We start from the raw sequence: 19,858 nt of genomic DNA on the forward strand, positions 1-19,858 counted from the left end.
CCTCTCCACATCCACATCTTCACCATCAATGTAAAGGAGCAGTGCAAACTTAGTCTTCCTAAAGTCCATCACCATCTCCTTTGTCTTACTGATGTTGAGCTGTAGATGATTCAGCTTGCACCATTTGACAAAGTCCTCCACCGGTGCCCTGTATTCATCCTCCTGTCCGCCCTTTGTACACCCAACTTTTGCTGAGTCATCAGAGAATTTCTGCAGATGACGTGACTCAGTATTGTATCTAAAGTCCGAGGTATACAGGGCAAACAGGAAGGGAGCCAAACCATCGCCGTGGGGCCCCAGTGTTGCTTATAGCCATGTCTGACACACAGCTCTGAAGCCGTACAAACTGTGGTCTGCCAGACAGGTAGTCTGTTATCCAGTATACAATGGAAGTGTCACCCTGCTTTGAAAGGAGATTTTTCCCCCAGCAATGGGGGCTGTATGGTATTGAAGGCACTTGAGAAATCAAAAATCATGATCCTCACAGTGCTGTCCTGCTTATCCAAATGGGAGTAGGCTCTGTTCAGCAGGGGGATGACAGCATCATCAACTCCAATGTGTTCTTCGTAGCCACCCTGATCTTCTCCTTGATTGTACTGCTGCCGCAAAGTTAACAAATCGAGTCGATGCCTCCAGAAGACATGGTACATCATTAAAGACCCCTCACACTCTCTCCATGAACTGCTTGTTCTTCTGCCATCAGGCAAATGTTACAGGAGCATCAAAACTAAAACCACAAGGCTACTAAACAGCTTCCTCCCACAGGCAGTCAGACTGCTAAATAGCTGCTCCACCTGACTCTGCTTTGGACACTTTTAACTTGCACTGGACACTTATAACTTGATTTTAACTGACAAGTGGCTGTTGTGTTTTACCATTTATTGTTATGTTTATTATTTAGTGTTGCATTTGTTATGTTATGATTGCACTGCTCCTGAGAAACGCTGTCTCATTCTGCCCTGCAGAGCTGATGTACGGTTAGAATGACAATAAAGTTTTTTGAATCTTTGAATTGAATCTCACGACATATGCTGGTGATATTTAACTTGATTCTGATTCTGATGAAGTAAGAAGCTGGGAGGTTATATAGGTGGAAAAGTCAAAGTGTTAGAGAAGGTGGAATCTGATAGGAGAGGAGAGTGGCCCATGGGAGAAAGGGAAGGAGGAAGAGCACCAGGGAGAAGTGATAGGCAGGTGAGGAGAAGACAAGGGGTAAGAGGGGAGCCAGAGTGGAGAGTGGAAGGAGGAGGAGGAGAAGGGGAAAATATTAATGGAAGGAGAAATCAATGTTCATGCTAGCAGATTAGAGGCTACCTAGACTGAACAATGAGGTGTTGCTCCTCCACCCTGAGAATGGCCTCATCCTGTTAGAAGAGGAGGCCATGGACCAACATGTCAGAACGGGAATGGGGATAGGAATAAAAATGGCTGGTGACTAGGAAATTCACTTTCTACGGATGGAGTGCAGGTACTCAACAAAGCGGTCTAATAATCTATATTGCGTCTCACCAATGTAGAGGAGGTCACATTCGGAGCACTGAATACAGTAGATGACCCCAACAGATAAAAAGGGCGAAGTGTTGCTTCACCAGGAAGGACAATTTGGAGCCCTGAATGGAGGAGAGGAAGGAGGTATATGGGCAGGTGTAGCATTTCTGTCACATGCAGGGATACACGCCAGGAGGGAGATTAGTGGATAGGGTTGAATCGACAAGGGAATCATGGAGGGAGCGATCCCTGCAGAAAGCAGAGAGTAGGAGTGCAGGGGCTAGGTAAAGACTAACTTGCTGATAGGATCCCGTTGAAGATGGTGGAAGTTGCGGAGAATGATATATTGGATGAGGAGGCTCATGAGACGGTAGGTGAGGACAAAAGGAATTCTATCCTTGTTAAGGCAGCAGGAATATTGAGTGTGCATCTGTGGATTTGAACTTCCCACTATTCAGGACATTTACAAAGATAGGTGTGTAAAAAGGGCCTGAAGGATCACTGGGGACCCAAGTCACCCCAACCACAAACTGTTCCAGCTGCTACCATCCGGGAAACAGTACCACAGCATAAAAGCCAGGACCAACAGGCTCCAGGACAGCTTCTTCCACCAGGCCATCAGACTGATTAACTCATGCTGACTCAACTGTATTTCTGTGTTATATTGACTATCCTGTTGTACACACTATTTATTGTAAATTACTATAAATTGCACATTGCGCATTTAGACAGAGATGTAACAAAAATTTTTACTCATGTATATGAAGAATGTAAGAATAAAGTCAATTCAATTCAGTTCACAGATGTACAGGAAATGGAGGAGGTGCAGGTGAGGGCAGCATCAACTGTGGAAGAAGGGAAACCCTGTTCTTTGAAGAAGGAAGACATCTCTGATGTCCTGGAAAGCAGAGTCTCATCCTGGGAACAGATGTGGTGGAGACAAAGGAACTGAGGAAAAGGATGAACTCCACAAGACATGGTGGGAAGAGATATATTCACGATTTCTTTGGGAATCAGCAGTCTCATAGTCAAGAAGGCTGTGGGAATCAGTAGGTTATTCATTCAGAGCCCCCAACTATCCTTCGAGGTGCGGCAATAGTTCTCCTTCCAAGCTTTTGGTGTCGCCTACTGTATCCGGTGCTCGTGATGTGCCCTCCCGTACACTCGTGAGACCTAACATAAATTGCAGAACTACTTTGTCGAGCACCTCCAAAATTGCAGAACCACTTTGTCGAGCATCTGCAAAAAGCAGAGTTTTCTGGTGGTCAACCATTTTAATTCCTGTCTCCAATCCAGTTCTGACATGTTGGTCCATGACCTCCTCTTGTGTCAAGGTAAGGCCACTCTCAGGAAGAAGAGCAACAATTCACATTCCATCTAGGTAGCCTCCAACTTGATGGTCTGAACTTTGATTTCTCCTTTTGTAAACAATTTTTCCCCTCACCCTTCCCTCTTCTTCTATTCCTCACTCTGACTTCCTACCTCTTCTCTTCACCTGTCTATCACATCCCCCTCCTCCTTCCCTCCCTTCCACGGTCCACTTTCCTCTTCTATCAGATTCTTTCTTCTCCAGTCCTTTACTTTTTCCACCTATCACCTCCCAGCTTCTTACTTCATACCCCCTCCTCCATCCATCTAGTTTCACCTACTGTCTTCCAGCTTGTTCTTCTTCTCCAACTCACCTTATTATTCCAGCTTCTTTCCTCTTCCGTTCCAGTTCTCATGAAGGGTCACAGCCTGAAATGCCGACTGGTTATTCATTTCCAAAGATGCTGCCTGACCTGCTGAGTTCCTCCAGCATTTTCTGCGTGTGTGTGTGTTGCTCTGGATTTCCAGCATCTTATGTTTGTAGATTCCAAATTTTCAGTGCGCTTTGTGTATGGTCGGGTCCTCATCAGCTTTCCTTTAAAAGCTGAACTCTTAATTTTAAACCTACACTGTGCTGTTCCAGTCATTGGATGAAATAATTTCTCCTTATCTGCTCTATGGACCCCTGTAAACATTTAAATTAATCATTCCTTAATCTCTTGTAGTCAAGGAAGCAGAAATCTCCGCGTAGTTGTCTCTATGGCAACACAATGGTTAAGTTAACAGTATTCAGGACTATTGATCCAGAGACACAAGTTTACATCCCACCAGAGTATTGGAGAAAATTGGAAAATTGGTTTATTATTGTCACACATACCAAGGTACAGTAAAAAACTTATCTTGCATGCCATTCAATTCATTGCAACGGTGCATTGAGTTGCAATTAAATAAAAGTCTGGACTTGCTTAACAAAAATAAATCTGCTCTAGTCGTGCTAGGTATAACACTACTGGATTGTTATAGTCCAGAGTCCAGGTGAAGGAGACTCAACCTGAATCATCGACTGTCTGTTTCTCTCTATAGTTGCTGCCTGACCTGTTCAGTTCCTTGAGCACTTTCTATGCTGTTTTAAAATCCACGTGGCTCATGAGTGGCACAAAAGCATGAAAATCTGCAATTACAGAGTCATAATTCACCAATATTCACCAATGAGAGGGAACTTGATGATGGTGAGGACAATATGAGTGAGGTTGATGTTCTGGAGCATGTTGATATTAAGGGAGAGCAGGTGTTGGAGTTGTTAAAATACATTAGGATGGATAAGTCCCCGGGGCCTGACGGAATATTCCCCAGGCTGCTCCACGAGGCGAGGGAAGAGATTGCTGAGCCTCTGGCTAGGATCTTTATGTCCTCGTTGTCCACGGGAATGGTACCAGAGGACTGGAGGGTGGCCAATGTTGGCCACTTGTTCAAAAAAGGTAGTAGGGATAGTCCGGGCAATTATGGGCCAGTGAGCCTTACGTCTGTGGTGGGAAAGCTGTTGGAAAAGATTCTTAGAGATAGGATCTATGGGCATTTAGAGAATCATGGTCTGATCAGCGACAGTCAGCATGGCTTTGTGAAGGGCAGATCATGTCTAACAAGCCTGATAGAGTTCTTTGAGGAGGTGACCAGGCATATAGATGAGGGTAGTGCAGTGGATGTGATCTATATGGATTTTAGTATGGCATTTGACAAGGTTCCACACGGTAGGCTTATTCAGAAAGTCAGAAGGCATGGGATCCAGGGAAGTTTGGCCAGGTGGATTCAGAATTGGCTTGCCTGTAGAAGGCAGAGGGTCGTGGTGGAGGGAGTACATTCAGATTGGAAGGTTGTGACTAGTGGTGTCCCACAAGGATTGGTTCTGGGACCTCTACTTTTCTTGATTTTTATTAACGACCTGGATGTGGGGGTAGAAGGGTGGGTTGGCAAGTTTGCAGACAACACAAAGGTTGGAGGTGTTGTGGATAGTGTAGAGGATTGTCGAAGATTGCAGAGAGACATTGATAGGATGCAGAAGTGGGCTGAGAAGTGGCAGTTGGAGTCAACCTGGAGAAGTGTGAGGTGGTACACTTTGGAAGGACAAACTCCAAGGCAGAGCACAAAGTAAATGGCAGGATACGTGGTAGTGTGGAGGAGCAGAGGGATCTGGGGGTACATGTCCACAGATCCCTGAAAATTGCCTCACAGGCAGATAGGGTAGTTAAGAAAGCTTATGGGGTGTTAGCTTTCATAAGTCAATGGATAGAGTTTAAGAGTCACGATGTAATGATGCAGCCCTGTAAAACTCTGGTGAGGCCACATTTGGAGTACTGTGTCCAGTTCTGGTCACCTCACTATAGGAAGGATGTGGAAGCATTGGAAAGGGTACAGAGGAGATTTACCAGGATGCTGCCTGGTTTAGAGAGTATGGATTATGATCAAAGATTAAGGGAGCTAGGGCTTTACTCTTTGGAGAGGAGGAGGATAAGAGGAGACATGATAGAGGTATACAAGATATTAAGAGGAATAGATAGAGTGGATAGCCAGCGCCTCTTCCCCAGGGCACCACTGCTCAATACAAGAGGACATGGCTTTAAGGTAAGGGGTGGGAAGTTCAAGGGGGATATTAGAGGAAGGTATTTTACTCAGAGAGTGGTTGGTGTGTGGAATGCACTGCCTGAGTCAGTGGTGGAGGCAGATACAATAGAGAAATTTAAGGGACGACTAGACAGGTATATGGAGGAATTTAAGGTGGGGGGTTTTATGTGAGGCAGGGCTTGAGAGTTGGCACAACATTGTGGGCCGAAGGGCCTGTAATGTGCTGTACTATTCTATGTTCTATATAAAGCTCTGAAATAGGCCCTTCAGCCCTTTGAGTCCATGTTAACCATTGAACCATTTACAAGAATCCTAAATTGGTCTCACCTTAATTGCCTATATTTTATCGCTTATCAAATGGTGACACAACAGCATAATGGCTGGCACATTGATTTATGGTACCATCTGTAAGATTGTGGTTCAATTCCTGCCGCTGTCTTGTACGTTCTCCCCTTGACCAGGTGGGGTTCCCCCAGGTGCTCTGGTTTCCTCCTGCAGTCCAATGACATAGGGTTAGGGTTAGTTAGTTGGGGGCATGCTATGTTGGCGCCAGAGGTGTGGCGACACTTGTGGGCTGCCCCCCCAACACATTTTGGACTGTGTTGGCCGTTGATGTAAAACAACACAATGCACTGTACGTTTCGATGTTTTAATGTCCATGTGACAAATAAAGCTAATTTTTAAACTTTACGCATTGTGTGTAAACTCACCTACTAACCCACACGATATGGTAAGAAACCAGAGCTCAGAGGGAGGCCCAGACATTTACATGAAATACATGGCATGGCAAACTTGGGACCCTGGCATTATGAGGCCGCAGATCTACCGGCTGTGCTACTGTGCTTTACACTTCCCCAGCCCTCAGTTCAGGGCCAATTAGAGCTGGGCAGCAAATTGGGGCATTGCTATCATCTTGTGAGAAAAAGAATAATTTAAAAACTAATATTCTTTACCAAAGTAAATTTAACAGCCTTCAGCAAACGTCTTCAGAAATCTTATCTTGCAGAAAATTTGTCTGGATTAAACATCCCACCACTCTGTGAACTTGAAAAGCAATTGCATCTGTCCAAGAGGAGGAATAAGAGATAATGCAAGGCCCTTTGGGTCTGACGAGGGAGCTAGTGTTAGATAAGGCACTCAGCAAAAGCACAGTCAACAGATTCCAAAGCAGTTGTTTGGTGATATTATGAAAGAACCGCCCAAATCATAAATTAGAATTTTCACAGTAAAATGTTGCACCATTAAGAGAAAACAGACACTCTTATCTTCTGAAATTCTGATTTTCTTTGCTGTTGCAAGGAACACTGTTAAGTGGAGCCTCCATTGAGACCTTCCCTGTACCTCTATTGCTGGGAATACAATACCCACTTGTCAAAAGGCAAGTGACAAGTGCAGCTTTAGAAAATACCAATGCGATGAGTCTGAGCAATAATTTACATAGTAATTGTCTCCAAGTGTCAGTGAATTCAATTTACAGCCTTGCTACCAGTCAGACACCATTCCAGTTCCAATGTAGCCTTGTCATTTTGGCTCGATAAAGCAGTGATAACCAGTAATTTTTTTTTTGCTGTGGCTTTTGACAGCTTTGTAAAATTAGCTGGAGAGAGAGGGAAGGAAAAAAGAAAGATGAGACTTCTTCTGCACTTCACAGCTGGGAGGTGATCAATTATTAGCCTGAATGCTGATTTCACGCAGGAAACCACAATGCAACCTTGAAATTATCATTTTATTATCGCTGGCTTCTGTGCTGAGGAATGAAATGAGGACTACTGCCTAGCCACCTGTGCACGGTAAACCATGATACAGAATGAGAAACAAGGCTTCTCCCTGACAAGCAAACTACGCCCGTTATGTTGCAATTGGAGAATTGCTTCCGATTCTTAAATTAATTAAATTTTTAAAAATTTATGCATACAGCGTGGAACAGCCTCTTCCAGCCCAGCAAGCCGTGCCACCAAACAACCCTCCTATTTAACCTTAGCCTAATCACAGGACAATTTACATTGACCTATTCACCTACTCACCTGTGCGGCTTTGGGATATGGGTGGAAACCCAGGTGGTCACGGGGAGAATATACAAGCTCCTTACAGATGATATCGAAATTGAACTCTGCACCATAACAATATTGCACTAATTGGTACACTATAGTGGCAGCCCAATTTAAAACAGTACTGCAATCACTCGAGTCCAGTATGATGTGCTTCTATGGCAGGGGTCCTCAACTTTTTTATGCCATGGACCAATACCATTGAGCAAAGGGTCTGTGGGCCCCAGGTTGGGGTTATTTGAAAATGCCTGAGCGTGACTTTGTTTAACATGGAGAGGGTGACGCGTGGGCAAGTAGTCTTTGACAGATCAGGGTCAAGCTCCAGTGGCATGGAATGTATGACAGCTGAAGCTCCCTCGCCACCTTAATTGCCACAGTGATGTGTCATCATCATCTGCCAACTCCACCACTGAGGTCTTGGTTGGATCGCTCTTTTTCTGGAGCCTTGACCTTACTGCCTTGGGCGATCCTACCAAGAGCTAAGTCCTGGATGACTAAACGCCAGGCGGAATCACTCTCGCGATCTCAGGAACTCACAAGGCCCTCCACTTCAACAAGGTGATAATTCTTGGAGAGGCTTGTAAAACGTAGTTGTAGACAGCTCTCACAAGCTGCTGACATGGCCACATTTATTGTTGCTTCCAAGGTTTCAAAGGGCAGTTGACAATAAACTGGACTGGTCTAAGAACACTGAGGCTGTCTACAAGAAGGGTCAGAGCCACCTCTATTTCTTAAGGAGACTGAGGTCCTTTAACATCTGCCGGACGATGCTGAGGATGTTCTACGAGTCTGTGGTGGCCAGTGCTATCATGTTTGCTGTTGTGTGCTGGGGCAGCAGGCTGAGGGTAGCAGACACCAACAGAATCAACAAACTCATTCGTAAGGCCAGTGATGTTGTGGGGATGGAACTGGACTCTCTGACGGTGGCGTCTGAAAAGAGGATGCTGTCCAAGTTGCATGCCATCTTGGACAATGTCTCCCATCCACTACATAATGTACTGGTTGGGCACAGGAGTACATTCAGCCAGAGACTCATTCCTCCGAGATGCAGCACAGAGTGTCATACGAAGCCATTCCTGCCTGTGGCCATCAAACTTTACAACTCCTCCCTTGGAGGGTCAGACATCCTGAGCCAATAGACTGGTTCTGGACTTATGAAATTTACTGGCATAATTTACATATTACTATTTAACTATTTATTACTATTTTTCTATTACTATTCTATTATTATTTATTATTTCCATGACTATTACTATTTCCTAATAGTAGTATTACTATTACTATTTCTCTTACTATTTATTATTTATGGTGCAACTGTAACGAAAACCAATTTCCCCCGGGATCAATAAAGTATGACTATGACTAGTTAGAAGTCTGAAACTTTGACGGGTCTGGTGTCACATATAGGATGAACTAGATTTGCCATCCCTGAAGGATATTAGTAAACCACTTGGATTTTTAACAACTGCCTGGAAATATAATATTTTATAATTACTTATTTTGAGATACAGCACTGTAACAGGCACCTCAGGCTCAACGAGCTTGTGCCGCCCAATTAACCCATGTGACTAATTAACCCGCTAATTGGCATGTCTTAGGAATGTGGGAGGAAACCAGAGCACCCAGAAGAAACCCATGTGGTCAGAAGGAGAAGGTACAAACCCCTTACAGACAGTGCTGAGAATTGAACCCGGGTCTCTAGCATTGTAAAACATTACGTTAACTACTACTCTACCATTGTTGCTAATGACACTAGTTTTCTAATTTAGATTGGTCACTCACTTGAATTTAAAATCCCCCACTGGGATTGAATGATTAAAGGATTAAAGATGAGCTTTTTTGTCACATGTACATCGAAACAGAATGAAGTACATTGTTTTATGTCAACAACCAACACAGTGTGAGATGTAGTGGGGACAACCCACAAAGTTCACCATGCTTCTGGTGCCGACATGTATGCCCACAACTTCCTTACCCTAACCGGTCTACCTTGGTTAATTCAGGAAAAAACCAGTGCACCTGGAGAAATAGGGAAGTTGACCTGTTAGACCACAAGACCACAAGACATAGGATGAGAACTTGCCCATTCAGTCCATTGAGTCTGCTCTGCCAATCCATTAGAGCTGATTTATGTGCTCACCTCAACCACTATTTCTGGTAGCTCATTCCAAATATGCACTATCATTTGTGTGAAAAAGGTGCCCTTGAAGTTCCCTTTAAACCTCTTGATGCTGATTGTAAACCTATGCCTTCTGGAAAAGGACGGAGAACCATGAGCTGGCTCGTGGAAAAGACCAGTGACAGGGCATAGGGTCACGAACGACTCCATATCAAAGTGGCAAGGGGGAAGATTGAAGTATCGAGGTGAATGCTGCTCACTCCCACTGCAGACCACTGGGTCAGCAGTGCTTGGACCTGGTCAGTGTTTGCTGCCAATGGACCAGACATGAGTTCTGATTTATTGTTTTAGTTAGTAGGGGTTCTTTTTTCCTTCTTACTTTTTTTCAAAAAAAGTTTTAACATTTTTTTTCTTATTATTGATATATTGTTTAGCTTTGTTAATCAGTTATTTGATAATTTAATTCTTATTGTACATATTGACATGTTGACTTGATTAGTTTAATGGATTTTTTGTTGATTTTCAATAATAATTAATAAAAAGATTTAAAAATGAAATAAGAACTGTTCAATGCTCTGAGACTGATGTGATTGGATTGTACTTTATATCAGTTTCCTTTATTTTTTCAGTGTATTCTTTCGTGTGGCTGATTGGTGGGTGGGTGATCTGTTAGTTGTGTGTGTGTGTGTGTGTGTGTGTGTGTGTGTGTGTGTGTGTGTGTGTGTGTGTTGTGGGGTCAGTGGTTCTGATGCTACTGTAGCTGTTCATTTTGTGAGTGAGGGGGGTCGGATCTTGTTATTGTCACTTTTTTTCTGTGTGGGAAGGGTTGTGGATTTGCTGCTATTGCCACTGTTTTTTCCTGCGGGGGAGAGGTGGGGGAATTGGGAGTTTGAGAGTTTTGTTTCTTTTTTTATGTTGTGGGGGGGAAGTAGTTGATATATGGTCTTTCTGTATTTCATGGCTATCGGGAGAAGACAAATATCAGAGTTGTATTGTACATGCATTCATTGACAATAAAATGAGCCTTTGTTTATAGCACCTCCTCTATGGGGAAAAAAAGAATATGTGCTTTTACCCAGTCTATGCCCCTTATGATTTTATTTACCTACAGCAGGTCACACTTCCATTCCCTACATTCCAGGGAACAAAGTCCTTGCCTACACAATCTCTCCTTGTAATTCCTCAAGTCATCAAATCATCATCAAATATCAAGCTCCTGAACCAGTATGGGTAAATTCATACACCTCAACACTGAACTGATCCCACAACCTGTAGACACACTATCAAGGTCTCTACAACTCACGTTCTCAGTATTATTTATCTATTATTATTTTTCTATCTGCATAGTTTGTCTTCATTTTAATGTTGGTTGTTTGTTAGTCTTTGTGAGTAGTTTACCATTGGTTCTAATGTATTTCTTTGTTCTACTGCAAGAAAATGAATTTTAGGGTAGTATATGATGACATATACTGTACGTATTTTGATAATAAATTTCCTTTGAATTTTGATCTTTGAAGTCCTTATCTGCTCTTTTTCTGGTTTAATAACATCAGGAAGCTGCAATTTCACCTCACAGACAGTGATGATATGAAAGAGAAACAGAAATAGGCAGCAAATCTCATCCTCACCTTTGGCAGTTTTTGCTTTGTATTCTCGGGCTGAAGCTAATTATTTCCATTATGATAAGACCCTATTTTTAGGCAAAATCATTGGGCAATGACTGCATGTATGACTGATAATAACGAAAATTACTTCTTAAATCAAATTTCTTTCCAGCCAGTTGTACTAATGTTCTAAACCCATGAGGGGAAGCAAAACCAAAAATAACTGAGATTTCAGAGTTGACGGGAGCTCCCAAGTAAAAAAAGTGTGCTACTTAATCTAAGTTTAATTGAAACTGATGGGATATTTTTTGTAGATTGACAGGTCTTAGTGATACTAAAATTACACCAATAAAGTTTTGAGTAGATCTTTGCTTGAAATTCCTCTCCCCTGCCCCAGTTTGTAATAGAGCTCAACAGTATGAAAACAAACTCTTTGGTCCAATCTATTCCTGCCAAACATGTTGCCTACCCTAGCTAATCCCATTTGCCTGTGTTTCACCCATATCCCTCTCAAACTTTCCTGTTCCTGCATCTGCCCAAATGTCTTTTAAGTTTTGTAATTTTCAAAGGCAGCTCCCGTGATCTGACCTCCAGTGCAGTCTGTATGGAGTTTGTATGTTCACCATGTGCTCACATGTGATTTCTGCCGGACGAAAACTCAACTGTTTATTCTCCATTGATGCTGCATGACCTGCTGATCTCCTCCAGCGTTTTGCATGCTGCTGTAGATTTCCAGCTTCTTCAGGATCTCTTGTGTTTAGGGGTTTCATCGTGTTTACGCACATAACACTAAACTCGACCTGACATGACAGGAAACAGTTCAGCAAGCTTCTCAGTTCAGGGACAACAAGAAATCGATTGTAACTTCAGGCCAGGCTGCTTCTGCACACAGGCTAGGAATGGATTAAAGGGAAAATATCTCCATGCGGAGAGAAGACAACTTTTACTTCAACGCAGGCTTTTGATTGATCTTTGGGTTCCCCTGGAAGTAAAAGGCTAATGGAAAGAAATACTAACATGCCTTCTGGTACAAATGTGTCATAATAAATTCCTTGATAACCATGTCACGATGAATTCTTTAAACATAAGATTTCCTGCGGGTGCCGGAAATCCACACAAAATGCTGATGAAGGGCCTTGGTTTGAAATGTTGACTCTTTATTCATTTGCATAGATGCTGTCTGACCCACTGAGTTCCTCCAGCTGTGTGTGTGCAAGTGCGTGCATGTGTGTGGATCATTTCTTTACCCTTTCGTGTTCTGAACAACGAGTGGGAAAACTAGTCCAAAAGGAAGTAATTGGAACAGATGCCTTCCCATTTTTACTCACTTTGGATGGCGGATGTCAGGCAGAGAACGGTCCAAGGCGATGCTGTCGCTGACATAGATGTTGAAGCCATTCTCCCTGTACACTGAATCAGACTGATCTTCCTCTGCCAGTGGGAACGGCTTCCCGTGTTCACCCTTTCCTGCAACAAAGACAGAGATCACTAGACCACACTCGACAGATAGCTCCAGGGAAGGCTTGCTCCTCAGGTCCCATCACCAGCCATAGCAAGAGCAAGGAAAATTATCGAGGGCTGGGCAACTCCTTGGGGGAAATTAAAGAGTGTGCAGCAAGCCAATGGAGGCAGGGGGAATTTAATTGGTGTTGGACAGCCCATGAGGGGGAATTAAACAATGTTGGACAAACTGCAGGAAAATTAATGGATGCAGGTCAAACTATTTGTGGGGAATTAATACAACACAAGAGGAGATTACTGGGAAAAGGAAAAGGAAATGGGTAAAATAATGGGAGTAGGAAAACCCACTGAAGGAAATTAAAAGATAAAGGGTAAAGCATTGGGGGGATATTAATAGATAGAAGAAAACACAATGGGGGATATTAACAAGAGTAGGAAAGGGTTAGGGTTAGCAAGCATAAGGAAAGCCAATGGGTGAAATTGATATAGGATAAGGCACTGGTGGAAAAAAAAAGGATGTAGAACAAACCAATAGAGCCTGTTTATTTTTCCAGTCTAGGTTCTCTGAATATGCTGATATCGCAAAGGGAGCCCTCATAGCAGAGTCATCCCTTGTACAACTACAGCACAACTAACATGGTAGAAAAGCACAATCTATTTTGCGGGATTGTTATCAAGCATCAAGGATCAACTTTATTCGACATCTACATCTGCAGTACATACGTATATTGGGAATTTGCTGTGGTGTGTGTAAACTGCATCATAAAGGGCGTTTACAATGCAGAACAGTGACAGGGGTAATAGACAGAGAGGGTGGGGATGTAAATTAGAATGGTTGATCAGATTAACTGCCTGGGGGAAGAATACATGGAGCTGTAAGGATGGATCACCAGGAGACTGGTGACAGAATCTCCACTGAGTACTTCACAGAGGAAGGTTCCGGTTTAGGGAGAGAACCCACAGCTAAGGATCTTGAGAGCTGAAAACATGGCTGCAAATGAGGCAGCAATTCAACACACACAAAATGCTGGAGGAACTCAGTTCAGGCAGCATCTATGGAGGGAGCGAGAATGAGGGGAGATTTGATAGAGGTATACAAAATTTATACAGGGCATAGATAGGGCAAGTGCAAATAGGCTTTTTTCACTGAGGTTGGATGAGACTAGAACTGGAGGTCGTAGATTAAGATTGTAAACTTGGGCAAACTAGCACTTCACTCCTTGGTATGCTGGATAGCCTGGTGTGATCCTGTAGAACAGGGGTTCTTAACCTGGGGTTCACAGACACTCGGCAATCCATGGATAGATTCCAGGGGATCACTGAACTTGGACTGGAAAAAATTACATCTTTAATCTCACTGCCCTCCAACAGAAATATAGCATTTCCTTCAATGATGGATGTAGGCAACAAAGCACTGCAGTATTTACTGGCAGTACTTGCTAAGACATAATTTTCTTCTTCATGGTAAGCAACAATATCCTTCACACTGATATGTCTTTGAAAAATGAAATTTAATTTTAACTTGCCTATAGTTTAAATATATAGTCTTGTTATGTAATGCACATATTACTATATCACAAAGTTGTATTTTTTTATTTTGGTAACTATTTCAATATAATTAGCTTTAGTAATCCTAAACATTTTATTTTATAGATTTAAATACATTATTCTGAGGAGGGGTCCATAGGGTTCACTGGACTGCTAAAGGGATCCATGGCATAAAATTGGTTAACAACACCTGGTGTAGATGTTTATAAAATCATGAGGGGCATAGGTAGGGTAAATGCATACAGTCTTTTCCGCAGGAAAATAATCAAAACATTGTGTTGGCGTGTGGCCAAGTGGTTAAGGCATCGGTCTAGTGATCTGAAGGTCGCAAGTTCGAGCCTCAGCTGAGGTAGCGTGTTGTGTCCTTGAGCAAGGCACTTAACCACACATTGCTCTGCGATGACACCAGTGCCAAGCTGTATCGGCCCGAGTGCCCTTCCCTTGGACAACATCGGTGGCGTGGAGAGGGGAGACTTGCAGCATGGGCAACTGCTGGTCTTCCATACAACCTCGCCCAGGCCTGAGCCCTGGAAACCTTCCAAGGCGCAAATCCATGATCTCATGAGACTAACGGATGCCTACTATTATCATCAAAACAAGAGGGCATAGGTTTAGTGTGAGAGGGGTAAAAGTTAACTGGGACTGACAGGCAAATTGTTCTCTCAGAGGATGATGCATATATGGAACAGTCAGTTAGTGGAAGTAATGGAGATAGGTACAGTAACAACTTATAAAAGACACTTGGGCAAATACAGGGATAGTAAAGGTATTGAGGGATAAGGGAGTTTGGTAGGGTTGTCATGGGGAAAAGTTGGGGAATGGGGCCTGTTTTGGTGCTGCATTACTTTAGGAAGGGAATGAACTGACAGATGAGAGGGTGAAATCTAATGAGAAGTTCTCACCAAATACAATAGAATTTATGAAAAACTAGACATGAACAGACAAAGACTGACAAACAGCCAACATGCAAAAGACAGATGGTGCAAATAAAAGATAATACTAAAATGAACTTAGTTCAGAAAGACAAAGAGAAATTAGCTTTAGTTGTCACGTGTACATCAAAACATACAATGAAATGTGCCACTTGCATCAAACCAGCGAGGATTGTACTGGAGCAGCCTGCAAATGTCGCCACACTTCCTGCCCAAATATAGCATGTCCACAACTCACTAACCTTAGCCCGTATGGCTTGGAACGTGAGTGCAAACCAGAGTGCCTGGAGGGAGCCTAGGTGGTCATGGGAAGAACGTACAAACTGCTTACAGAGTGCAGCGGGAATTGAATCCTGATCGATGATCACTGGCACTGTAAAGATGTTATGCTAGCCACTATGCTACTGTGCTGTCCCAAGTTTAGGATCAGTCCAGAGAGATGCTTGAGGGTTGGTTCAGACTCACTGGGGGAAAGAGCTGGAATGATTGTATAATAATATGTATCTTTATAACAAGTAATGGTTCTACGGATATCTTTATTGAAATACAGTATCTGTAGTATCCAAGACATCTTCAAGGAGCGGCACCTCAAAAGGGTAGCCCCCATCATTAAGGACACCCACCAGCCAGGACATGGCCTTTTCTCACTGTTACCATCAGGAAAAAGGTACAGAAGCCTGAAGACACACACTCAGTGACTGAGGAACAGCTTCTTTCACTCTGTCATCCGATTTCTGAATGGACAATGAACCCATTAACATTACCTCACAATTTTTAAAATATTTATGTTTTTACACTACTTATTTAATTTTGTAGCGGTGTGCTACACATAGCGCTAGAATAACCACATGTAGTCGGTGAATTGGAGTTGCGATAAAAGAGATTTATTCAAACTTCATGGCCTGCTTTAAAGCCTTCCCATTCCCGCCATCCCTGGGCGGGACTGCTGTGGGGAATGCATAATCGCAGACCCTTTCCGTGTGCGGGATTTTCTCCCTGCTGGTGAAGATGGCTTGGCGCCCTTTTTGGGGCCGGCCTCTCTGCCGGCGCGGCCATTTTGTGTGTGCTAGAAAGTGGGTCGCCACAATTTATCTATTTGATATACATGTATTATACTTACTGGAACTCATAGTTATTTTCCCTGTGTTATCATGTACTGCATTGTACTGCTGCCGCAAAGTTCACAAATTTCATGACATATGCTGGCGATATTAAACCCGATTCTGATTTAGCTTTGCCTTAACAAAAATCTGACTTTCTTCTAATTACCTGTAAATAAATTCCCCAGGTATCATGACATTAATACTTATGTCGCTAGATCAATGGTTCAGAACACTGGTCCAATAATTAGTCTAGTACTTTAACCAATACATTATTCACCCCTTTCCATTCCATAATTAATTGAATTCTCTTTTAAAAGTGAATCATCTCCACTACATTGTCAGACACTACATCCAGATGGTAATAACTCACAAGGCAAAATATTCTCCTCTGTCTTTGTCTGTGCTTCTGTTGCCAAGTACCTGATTCCACTGGCCAATTTTTATTTTGATCTTCTGACAGTCTGTTAAACAACTCGCCTCACTTGCACATGGGCGGTAATTAGAAAGTTGCCATAATTTATAAAAGATGCTGGTCAGTGTATCTAGGTATCAAACAGCTTTCCAATCCACATCACAGTTCGACTAAAATCCCACAGCCAAGCCTTATCATTGGCACTGGTTAACATTTGCTGCTCTTCCAGTGAGACTAAATGAAAATTTAACAAATCATATGCCTCCTCCAGTACCTGGTGAGGTTCCAATGGATGGTAACATCCAAAACTGTACCAATAAATTTCAATTGCAAACCATGAACATGTTTCATTGAATAATTGCAGACTCTGCAGACGCTCTCAGCATCTAAAATCAGAAACAAAACCCTTCCAGATACTAATCAACTACAAGCCTGCAGTCTGAAATGAAAGCAGACTGAGCTGGAAATAATTAGCAGGACAGGCAGCATCTATGAAGAGAATTGCAGTTAACTCTTCAGATTAATGAACCTTCATCATAATTATTGACCTGAAATATTCCCCTCAGTGATTAACAAGAAACAAGACTAATTCACACATCCTATGCTGCACAATTATACCTGTATCTGTTTGATGAACAATGGTGTGCCAGACCTTCATAGTTCTGTAAGACTGAATTCAACAATTCCAGCTAGCACCAACAGTTCAGAAAATTTTACGGCAGGCAGGGAAGGTGGCCTCTGATGACTTCTTCCTAATCTAATCTCATTGACTTTTGACAGAAGTACCATCGAGAGCAACCTAATATGCTGTATCACTGTGTGGTGCAGAAAAACTGCACTGCAGCATACAGGAGAGCTCTACAGCAGGTAGTTATAACTTCCCAAATGCACCAATGGCACCAGTCTGCCTGCCATCAAGGACATATACTTTATACTTTATTGTCGCCAAACAATTGGTACTAGAACGTACAATCATCACAGCGATATTTGATTCTGCGCTTCACACTCCCTGGATTACAAATATTAAATATTAAAAATAGTTAAAATTAGTAAATATTAAAAATTTAAATTATAAATCATAAATAGAAAATGGGAAGTAAGGTAGTACAAAAAAACCGAGAGGCAGGTCCGGATATTTGGAGGGTACGGCCCAGATCTGGGTCAGGATCCATTCAGCAGTCTTATCACAGTTGGAAAGAAGCTGTTCCCAAATCTGGCCATACGAGTCTTCAAGCTCCTGAGCCTTCTCCCGGAGGGAAGAGGGATGAAAATTGTGTTGGCTGGGTGGGTCGTGTCCTTGATTACCCTGGTAGCACTGCTCCGACAGTGTGCGGTGTAAAGTGAGTCCACGGACGGAAGATTGGTTCGTGTGATGTGCTGGGCTGTGTTCACGATCTTCTGCAGCTTCTTTTGGTCTTGGACAGGACGGTACAAATTCCATATACAAAAAGGTGCCAATAAGAGGCCAGTAATATCATGAAGGATCCCACCTACCCTGATCGTGGACTGCTAGCCCCACACTCATCAGGGAGAAGACTATCCAGCATCCCTGCCAGGAAAATCAGGCTCAAAAAGTAGTTACTTCCCCCAAGCTGTCAGGTTGTACAACACCTCCACCCATGAATCCACTTCACCAGCTGTCACCCAACACCACTACATATACATCACCTCGTGTCACCTTATGTACATACAATCAATGTATGGACCATTACTTGTACATTGTTTCATAGGATTGCATTTATGTTTTATTTATTGAGATATTTTGGTTTGTTTAAATTATGTTCTTTTTTGCTGATTGTGTTTCTTATATCCAGAGTAACAGTCATTTTGTTCTCCTTTACACTCGTGTACAGATGAATGACAATAAACAAACCTGAACCTTGAATCTGTATCTTCTCTAGCTTCAAATATTGCTCAACTGTCCTGAAAAGATATCATGTTCTTCCGATAGAGCATTCAAGGCTCCCAAGGTGGTGAACCTGTGGAACTCATTCCCACAGCCAAGTCACTGGGCATATTTACAGCAGAGGTTGATAGGTTCTTGATCGGTCAGGGCATCAAAGTTTACAGGGAAAAGGCAGGAGAATGGGATTGACAGGGAAAATAAATCAGCCATGATCGAATAGTGGAGCAGACTCAATGGGCTGAATGGCCTAATTCTGCTCCTAGGTCTCTAGGTTATGGGGAGAAGGCAAGAGAATGGTTTTTTTGGGGGATAATAACCCAGCCATGATGGACTGGCAGAGCAGATTTGATGGGCCACTTCTGCCCCTGTCTTATGGTTGTATAGACTCTTCTCAGTGGCAACTTCAAATTGATAACAACTTCAAGGTGAAGACTATACATAACTGAATCAACATTAGTGAGAAACCATTTTTGTATTCCCTCAGTCTAATCTCTTTCTAGTTAAAGGAAGTCATGAAATATCTTCTCTCTTCTCGTTGCTGCCTTCAGGAAGAAGGTACAGAAGCCTCGGGACCCACACCACCGGGTGCAGAAACAGTTATTACCCCTCAACCATCAGCCTCTTGAAGCAGTGGGGATAACTTCACTTGCTCCGTTACTGAACTGTTCCCACAACCTGTGGACTCACTTTCAAGGACTCTTCATCACGTGTTCCCTATGTTTGGTTGGCATCCGTCCGTCTCAAAGGACAATGGGTGATGATGATGATCATCATCACAAGCCTGGGCGGAAGGTATGGAGATCCTAAGATGCCCAGTCCTCACGATCCCCCTCTCAGTCTCACGAGTGTAGTCCAAAGGAAAGTTTATGAAGCAATACGTTTGGTACCAGTTTGGCTGCAGGAGGTGCTGGAAGGATGTTCAATGACATCCATCCATCTTAGGGGCTCCAGTCTGGATTTGCTGTCAGGGTTTACTCCCGTAGCCTCTGTCTCTCCTGAGGCTGCCCACAAGGTGGTGGGGCTATTTACCCGTAGCTGGGGATCTGGTTCACGAGCACCAGGGCGTGTCCGCACACCGGTGGGCCTGCGTGCTATCTGTGTAGAGGTCAGACTCCCTCCCCGTCCTCTTTAGTTCAGCCTGAGTCCAAAAGGAGTTCAGTTTCCGTGTGTTGCCAGCTCGGAGGCACGACATGAGGCTTGCTGTTGTACTGGCAGGGAGAGACTTACACATTCAGCTCTCCTTTTCACAAGACTTCCAGCCAGCGGTGGAAGCTGAAAGTGAGAACGACAAACACTACCCACTACACTAC

At 43.1% G+C, this 19,858-nt stretch overlaps 1 protein-coding gene across 4 annotated transcripts in view; it reads right to left on the bottom strand.

Annotated features, from left to right (window-relative positions):
• Positions 1–19,858, bottom strand: part of galntl6 (polypeptide N-acetylgalactosaminyltransferase like 6) — a 1,306,113-nt gene that overhangs the window by 703,568 nt on the left and 582,687 nt on the right. For all 4 annotated transcript variants that reach the window (XM_063047724.1, XM_063047723.1, XM_063047720.1 and 1 more), the window contains exon 4: positions 12,515–12,653. In XM_063047724.1, the coding sequence (XP_062903794.1) occupies positions 12,515–12,653 (139 nt within the window). The remainder of the gene's footprint in view (positions 1–12,514; positions 12,654–19,858) is intronic.

Source organism: Mobula hypostoma, chromosome 5 (assembly GCF_963921235.1).
Source record: "Mobula hypostoma chromosome 5, sMobHyp1.1, whole genome shotgun sequence".
Lineage (NCBI taxonomy): Eukaryota > Metazoa > Chordata > Chondrichthyes > Myliobatiformes > Myliobatidae > Mobula > Mobula hypostoma.